This window comes from Macadamia integrifolia, chromosome 10, assembly GCF_013358625.1.
Source record: "Macadamia integrifolia cultivar HAES 741 chromosome 10, SCU_Mint_v3, whole genome shotgun sequence".
Taxonomy (NCBI): domain Eukaryota; kingdom Viridiplantae; phylum Streptophyta; class Magnoliopsida; order Proteales; family Proteaceae; genus Macadamia; species Macadamia integrifolia.
This window is the reverse complement of record NC_056566.1, coordinates 19336530-19345156: the sequence shown is the minus strand read 5'-3', so window position 1 is coordinate 19345156 and position 8627 is coordinate 19336530. Positions and strand designations below refer to the sequence as shown.

General features: G+C 34.9%; 1 protein-coding gene across 1 annotated transcript; it reads right to left on the bottom strand.

The window, feature by feature from the left end:
* Window positions 1-4929: 4929 nt before the first annotated feature.
* On the bottom strand, window positions 4930-6190 carry LOC122090790. The gene is made up of 2 exons (XM_042660511.1): window positions 6008-6190; window positions 4930-5900 (listed from the first exon to the last, which is right to left on the bottom strand). The coding sequence occupies exon 2, from the start codon at window positions 5584-5586 to the stop codon at window positions 5044-5046; it is 543 nt and encodes a 180-aa protein (XP_042516445.1). The 5' UTR covers window positions 5587-5900; window positions 6008-6190; the 3' UTR covers window positions 4930-5043.
* Between the last annotated feature and the right edge of the window lie 2437 nt (window positions 6191-8627).

Below are 8627 nucleotides of genomic sequence, written 5' to 3'. Positions count from 1 at the left end.
GGGGGGGGGAGAGGGTGAGCAACTTTTCTTGGGCTGTGAATATCTGTGGACATAATGGATTTTTCTTATATGCTTGCTGGGTGGCTATGATATGGGTCCGCAGCCATATCAATATGATAGGCAATGCCAAATGGCAATTTCAGAATTGGACCTGCAACTAGAACCTTTTCTTCTTTACCTGGAGATTTTTCTGCAAGCTCTGTGCCCTTTATTTTGCAATGGCATGTTTTCCTTATGTTCAATTGCTCATTGAGATTTGTCTAGTGGCGCTTTATGTCCTTGACTGAATTCAGTGTAGTGGATGCACTGTTCCTGGAGAGAGTTGGATATATAGATCAAGTCACTTGCCTATCTGATGCTTTTGGGCACTGTCAGTATCTTTTGTGTGTGTGTGTGTGTGTGCCTATGCTTGTGGTCTTATAACATATCCTATATCGCAGAGAAGGTAGCACATGTTGATCGCTGTTAGTTTGGGAGGGGGTTATGGTTATCATAACCAAAATTTCATTATTAAATAGAGTTATTGGAGGAATTTTAGATACTACTTTTTGACTTTTTTCTTTAATCTTTGTTACAGATGGTCAATGATGATGATGATGATGATGATGATGATGATGATGAGAGCTCGGATGATGAGTCATCTGATATGGTAACGGATGAGCAGAAGCCTAGTTTAAACCCAAAGCCAGAGCCTATGTCAGTTGAACTGCAGAGGCCCAGAGAAACAGTGGAAGCTGAAGATGGTTGGACAGTTGTTGGTCCCAAGAGAAACAAGGGTAAGAGAAATTAGGATGAAGAGCTTGAGTTTGCTGTTGCCCCCTTCGAGTATAGGGATTTCTTTTTTCTCTGTTAAATATTCTGTATGCCAAGTTTTGGTTTGTATGGTTATTGGTCCCAAGCGAAACGAAGGTACGAGAAATTAGGATGATGAGCTTGAGTTCGCTCCTGCCCCCTTGCGTGTTATAGGGGTTTCTTTTTCCTCTGTTAACTACTGTATGCCAAGTTTTGGTTTGGACCATCTTATGATCCTGTGCTTTGATCAGTGATCTAGTAAAAAAATATATTTATTGATAAAGTTATGTATTTTATCTTCTAGTTCCCGCTTTTTATTGTGAGAGTTTGATTTTTGTTGTCATTTTACAGAATTGTTCTAACAGTTGTTCCGACAGCCCCAGAGCTTCTGTAAACTTCTCCATCTTTTCTAATAGAGAAGTAAAACTTTTTCAACATGGAATTGTTCAGATTGAAATCTATAGAGGGTCAAATTACAGGGGTCATGTGGAGATCGAACAAGTTTAGAATAAGCTCAGACTAGGTGGAAAGATTATCAAAAACTGAGGCAGACATCAATATCCAATTGATGTAAGGGGCAAAATGTTAGGCAATTAAGAAGCGGCATGTAGACAAACTAAGTGTACTAGAGATGAGGATGTTAAGATAGATATGTGGAAAACAAAGAAGTATAAATTAATGAATAAATTAATGAATGAACTAAGGGTGTTAATCGGTTCCGTTTTGATTTAAACAGTGCGGATCGATTTGGTTCACATTTATTTGACTAAAATCGTAACCGCACCGTTTACTAAACGGTTCCACTTTCTGAAACCGTGACCGTTTAGTAAACGGTTTCGATTTCCACGGTTTCTAAACGGTGTCGGTTTCACGGTTTTAAACGGTTTTGGTTTTGGTTTATTCCATACGGTTTGTAAAACGGTTCACAATCGGTTTATTATAACTTGCAACCATCTCTAAACTGAAGATCATAATTATCAAAAAATAATTAGCAACCACAAATAAGAGATTCTATTTTAACGATGGTATGTCTTAATTGGATAATCTAGTGTTATTTCTTTGCATGGTCATTCTCCAACATTTAGAACTAATATCATACAACATTCAAATCCAGCCTTCTACAGCATAAAATATTAAAATGACAGGTGGTTCAGCCAAAACACCTCATCTATGATAACATAATAACATAGTAACATAAATGGATTATAAGTTAATGATCTAAAGCCTAAACTTGAACTGAATTGCAATAAATCATACTAAAGCAGGATGGACACTTAATTTAATTGTTAATTGTTATACGGATTAATCGGATTGGTTTAAACGGTTTAAATTCAGTTTGAAACCGATGGGTTCCGCGGTTAAAATCGACCCAACCCATTTAATTAATCGGCTTGAAACTTGAAACCATAACTGCACCATTTACTAAACGGTTTTGCGGTTTCGGTGTAAACGGATCGATTCGATTTTGGTAAACGGTTTCAGTTACAAATTCACATCCTTAGAATGAACGTATTAAAGCAGATTTGGGAGTTGTCTCAATCCAGGATAAACTTCGAGAAAGTTGTGTGAGGTGATATGGTCGTGTTCAAAAGAGGCCGGCGAATGCTCCCTATGCGGAGAAGTGATCTAATCCAAATTGAGGGATCTAAAAGAACTAAGGGCAGGCCAAAAATGGCCATATGAAAGGTTTTGAAGAAAGATATGCTTAGTTAGGTCTGGTCCCTAGTATGGTATTAAATAGAGCGGATTGGAGGTCTAGGATCCATGGGGTGGAATGCATCTACTGTGTTCTAATTCATTAGTGTTTTTATCTTTTGCGTCCAGTATCCTTTTCCTTTTCTCTTCGTTGTCCTTGCTTGGATCCATGTAGCTGACCCCGTTAAGTTGGGATAAGGCTTTGTTGTTATTGTTGTTGTTAAGTTTAACTATTCATGCAATGAATTTGGGTAGTTGTCAGAGTATCATATGCGTGTAGATGTATATCAGTCCATGGTGGAGTATATAGTTGAATTTGAGTCTGAAATTTCATCAAAAGCAAATTATATCACATGGAGCATTCTAAGCTGTAAGCATTTCAACAACTCGGGCCAAAGAGGTCTGAGGTAGAAGTTCATGGAAGCTTGAGCTAAGCCAAGAGATGAATTGGGGAAAGCAAAGCTCTAGAGGTTGATATGCCATCGTGCTAGAGATCCCATGAGGAAACGATTCTTCTCCTCCAACTTCTTATGCGTCATATGCTTTCCTACCTTTTCTGTCTTTATAATGGTCCATTCAGAAAGGTCTCCTCTTGATAAGATTATTCCTTCATTGCTGATGTTGCAGGCTAAGGTGATAAAGCAGATTCCCGAATTGACATTTTTATGTTGTGGATGACCTCGTCTCCTAAAACGACCACAACAAAAAAACTCAGCCTTATCCCAACGACTTCTCCCCCGAAAAATGGACATTTTTTCAATTGGTCTTGTTTTCATCTTAGATTCACGAATGTTTAAAAAGTTATGATTTCAAATTTTCATCAGTAAACGGTCTCACTTCTATAGTTTGTATCTTAGTTAACATACCTTCACTTCACATTTTATGAGTATATGAAAAATTAAGAATTTAGAATTCATCATTTTTTCATTGTGGTGGTACTTTCTTATCTAAGTTGAATGAACAAATAATAATAGTACTAAACAAATCATCCAGTGATTTTATTTTTACATTTAAACCCAATTTCAAGGGTTTCCTATCGCATGTATTGGGTGTCTGTCACATGATTTATGTCACAGGCCGTAGGCTCATTCCTTTAGATGACTCAAGAATAATCTTTGTAGGTAATGGCTTTATGAACATATTTGTTTCATTTTTTTCTAACATTACAAAGTCGATAACTATCATACCTTCACTTATGCGCTACCATATAAGATTATCCCTCAAAAGGATGTGCCTCTTTTTCCGTTGTATACATTTTTATTTTTATTTTTATTTTTATTTTTATTTTTTTTTTTTCTTTTGTAATAGTCATCTGATAATCACAATGTAGTTATAAAAGGCACATGCCTTGGCCATAATTAGTATATACGCCGCTAAGTTCCTTACCCATTCAGCTTTTCAACAGTAGTTTTTCTAATCCAAATTCTACTTCCATGGTAGTTATTATACCACATGTTTGTTTCATCAATTTTCATGAAATTGCTCCATCTCTGGTGTGAATACATATCTACTAGTAGCCAAATATTTATTAGAATCTGAATCTAATTACCATTGCAATATCTATCTAGTACATCTAGGTTTTCATTATAATGCAAAGCATAATTTATCGTACCTTTTAGATATCTTAATAATCTTTAGCATTTGTTATATTAAATCTAATGCAATTAACCAATAATTTGAGAATATTTCTTTTGAGAGAACGGTTCACCCAAGTTATTTTGTAAATGATCTCTAAACTCTAAGGTGTTTTACTAATTGAACTGTCATGGTAATTATATTTTTTAAATAGGCTTTCAACATTGTGAGCATTAGATAATAAAATCTCATTTTTCTTTCCTGATGATCTTGATGCCAAGTATTACATCAGCCTCTCCCACATTCTTTGCATCTAAGTTTGAGATAAGGAGATTTTTAGCTTGTTTCACTATGTCTAGACTAGTTCCTATGATAAACATATCATCTACGTATAGTAAAATGAATACAACTTTTCTATTATGGAATTTACTGTATACGCACCTATTGGCAATTTGATATTAATATCATATCAAACTTCTCATACCATTTATTTGGGTATTTGTGAATGATACAACCTTCAGGTTGTTCTCCTCCTATAAGTCTCTATTTAAAAATATTATTTTTAATATCCATTTGGTGTATCACCAATTTTATCTGTGAATTATCTTCCAATTTGCAGAACTACATAATGGGCAAATGGAACTACAGAAAATAATAATAATAAAAAAAAAATCTGTGAGAAGAAGAAAACTGTTCTTTGCAAAAATTTTCTGAAAATGCAAAGTCTAGTGATCAAGTGAATTCTAATGATGGAGAAATATGACAATTTAGATTGATAATAAAAACCCGGATAACACAAATGATCAACATCAGATTCCTCAACATCATTAGTTTTAAATTGATTCACAGAGAAAAGAAGAAGAAAGATTCAAGAAAAGAGAATTTCTTAATTCAGACAAGAAGCATATATAAAAATAGTTCCATTGACAGAGCTTAAACAGAATTGTTGTTGTTTGAAGACAGAGGAATGGTAGAGAGAAATTACTGTACAAGAACAAGACGACCCACTGCACCCATGAGATCCCCATTTCCCTCACCCCAACCTCCTTCTTCTTCTTCTTCTTCTTCTTCTTCTTCTTCACCGGATTCGTGGCTGCTGACATCCTTGGGGACGGTTATGATTAGTTCCCCATCAACATAAACAGCGTTAGCAAGTTCTGGCCTTGTCGATGGTGGAAGTCTGAACCTCCACAGATCGATCTCGAGCTCGTCCATATACAATTCGAGAAGATTACTCCCTCTGATCACAATCTTTGTAACTCCAGGATGAATTTCAAAGGTGTGAGTTGTCACATCATCACCCACATCGTCAGTTATGGCGATGAAGCGGAAACAATCAGAATTCTCTTCTACCAAGATGTCGGCGTCGGAATGGAATGGCAACTCCAAGACTCTGTTGAATATGTGAGGGAGACGACGGAGCTTCTTCTGCCTTCCCATGAGCCTATTAGCCTCGGAGAGACTTGAATTGATGTCGTACCTGAGCGTAATGTTCCGTTTCCTTGGAGCTGGATGGACCTTCATCGCTTCAATGCTCTCTGTGAATTTACAAAACCAGCAAAGAGAAAATCCTAACCAGAACAATATCAAGGATGCCCTAAAAACGAAAATTTCCAGCTTTAACGACGACGAACCTCAAAACTAATCAAATTCTTGCAGGAAAAACTTTGAAATACCAACAATGGTGAAAATCCTAAGCAAATAACAATTGGTTTCATCCAAAATCCTCTCCAACGGAAAATTTAACTGAATATTTAAAAAATAAAAAAATTAAGGAGAAATTTTCTTCAATTTCCCTTCTACTCCAACTGAATTCCCTTACGCATCCAACAAATTCTCTGGAAAACCAAACAAAACCCTAGTAAGCAAATTGAATGAATCTATCTATCTCTTGGAGACCAAAAAAAAAAAAAACTATTCCAGAGATGGGAACCCTAAACCTCACAATGGAAAGAAGAAGAAGAAGAAGAAGAAGAAAGAGCTCTTCTCTTCTGCCCGTGAAGAATGCTTGGAAGGAAGTTCAAAGTTGTCGGTTTTTTGGGGTCTTTTTACAGACGAAAACAGAGATAGAGTTGCAGAGAAAATGCTTAGAGATTGAATCTCTACTCGTTGGATTGGAGAATAATGGAATCGAAGGCATCCTTATAGTGTAAATGGAGAAAGGAATCTTATCTCTTAACCCTTTGCTTCAGCAAAATTACAATATTTACCCTTTTTGTTTTTTTTTTTTCAAACCGTGTTTCCCAGTCTCCACGGCTAAGCCCGGTTTGCTAATTAAAACGGGAGAGGTCAACTTGGTTGGAAAAAAGGAAGGTATAGATCTACACGATTATTATTATTTGAATAGGAAAGAGAGTGTCAGTGTATGACTTATATAATTAGAAATTTAAATTTTTGTGATGATTTTTTTTTTGAATAAAAACAAAAAAAAAATAATCATAATAGTGTAATTTACTTAAATTTTATCATATTTAGTAAAGGCAAGCGATCGATGCTTGGTTGCGTGGCCTTCGCGTGTCGGATAGTGAGAATGTGCCCAAGAGCATCAATAATGATGGAATTTTTTATTTCACAGAGGATAGGACGGTAAATTTGAGTGTTCATGAGTTTGAGTGGAGATTCCATGCTATCACACAACCTTCTTTTTCCTATTTAGTAATTATAAATTTCAATAATCTTTTAGAAAAATAATTCTCTTACTAAGCGGCATAGGGGAACGCATCAATAAGGAGTAGCAAAAATGATCTTGTACATATAAAGACAATAGGTCATTATATGTGAGGAGGATAGCGATAGAGAGGGTTTTCGTTAGTATATTACTCTCCATGCTCAAAGGAACTTTTTTCCTAATTTATTTCACTTTTCAAGTCTAAGGGATTTTATTAAAATAATATAATAAAATTTAGGGAAAAGTGTCTTTGAGCCACCAATGGTACAATGTAAGCCTAGCCTAAACCTCCTCACATGGAGTTCTTTTATTTTTGATTCTCTCTCCTAAAAAAAAAAAAAATTAACACTAGAAAGTATAGAAAAAATGTTAGAGAGTGTAGACCGCACTAGTAGTTTAAAGAACCTTTCCCTTAAAAGTTAATAGCAAAATTTAGAATGAGTTGGAGTTTGTTAAAATAGGCCTTCATAACGAACATTCATGGTTGAAAAATATATATTCATTGTTAAGAAAAAATATTACATTAAATAGTTTAGTGGTCCATTAGATAAGTTGATATTGGGTGATTGGACCTAATATTTGTCACATAGTTGTTAGTTTGAGACCAATTTTTATGTATAAAGTACATCCAATGGTATTTTAATTACTTGTCAAGTTTGAACTCATTTAGTTATAAGATAATTATAATTTGGAAAATTTATTAAATTGATTAGAAGCCCTCACAAAAAATTTTTGGATAGCTAGAAGTGTGCATGAGTAAGATGTCAATACATGGGTAAAATAATAGAATATTTCAATTAAACTTGAAATGTGATTGTGGTTGTGGGGTCAGTATGGGCCCACGGGACTAATCAAGTCGAAGGCCTTGATATCCGTAGTTAGTAAAAAAAAAAAAAAAGAATATTCTTATTCAATAATTGGATCCGCTAAATCACCTTTTCACTTGACACATTGGGTGATCCATCCATGAAGAGTGTTATGGATGGATGGACCAACGGACCATAACAAACTTTTCTTTGAAAATTTTGTATTTCTCCTTATATAATCACTAGTTATAAATATAAGTGACTATCTAGAGACTATCTGTTTGTTTGTTTGTATTTTTTATTTATTTATTTTTCTCTCTGAAGGGCAATAGATTATTTGGCTATAAATAATGATTATAAAAGGTTTATTTTATAAGAAAATCTTAAATGAACCAACCAACCACAAGAAAAATAAAGAATTTTGTAATGTAATCAAGTTAAAGATCCAATGCCTCAATCAGTACATAATTTTACCCTTGAAATTTACAATAATGTATTCCCATATCATTTTTTGACAAACACATCTAACACTCTCTTCGCCATAAACTGGATATGAATGAAAGTAATATAGTTATCTTTCAGATTATGTTTTTCAAAACCTCTCATTAAAAAGTTGGTTGGGGTTCTCTCCAAAGTGAGAGTTCTAATTCTGGCAACTGAAGGGTCCCCACTGAGTTCAGATCCTTTCTTAGACCATGACCTCCTACAACAATCTCACACCATCCAAGAGGTGTGGGGGCCACCTCTGGGTGTGGGGATATAGACTCAATTGATGGTGTGAGATTATTGCAAGAAGTCATGATCTAAGAGAGGATCTAACCTCATCCCCATTCCCCGTGGGGGGGTTTTTACAAGGAGAAAGAGGGAGTGCCAGATTGGGTCCCCATTTATATGTTTTGACGTTGACACAAATAGTTTGTGGATTCTTTTCCAAAATCATTTGTCTTTTCTTGGATGAAATTACAACATTTTTGTTTAAGAAAAAATCCTTTATAATTAAGCGTAAAGTGTAGTTTCTCTCTCACAAGAATTTTTTTTTTCCAGAACAACCATTGGTGTAATGTACAGATTTCTCTCCATGATAGTATCTT

Coding starts and splice junctions, on each gene's coding strand:
- LOC122090790 (XM_042660511.1), bottom strand. CDS start 5,586: ATGAAGGTCCATCCAGCTCCAAGGAAACGGAACATTACGCTCAGGTAC.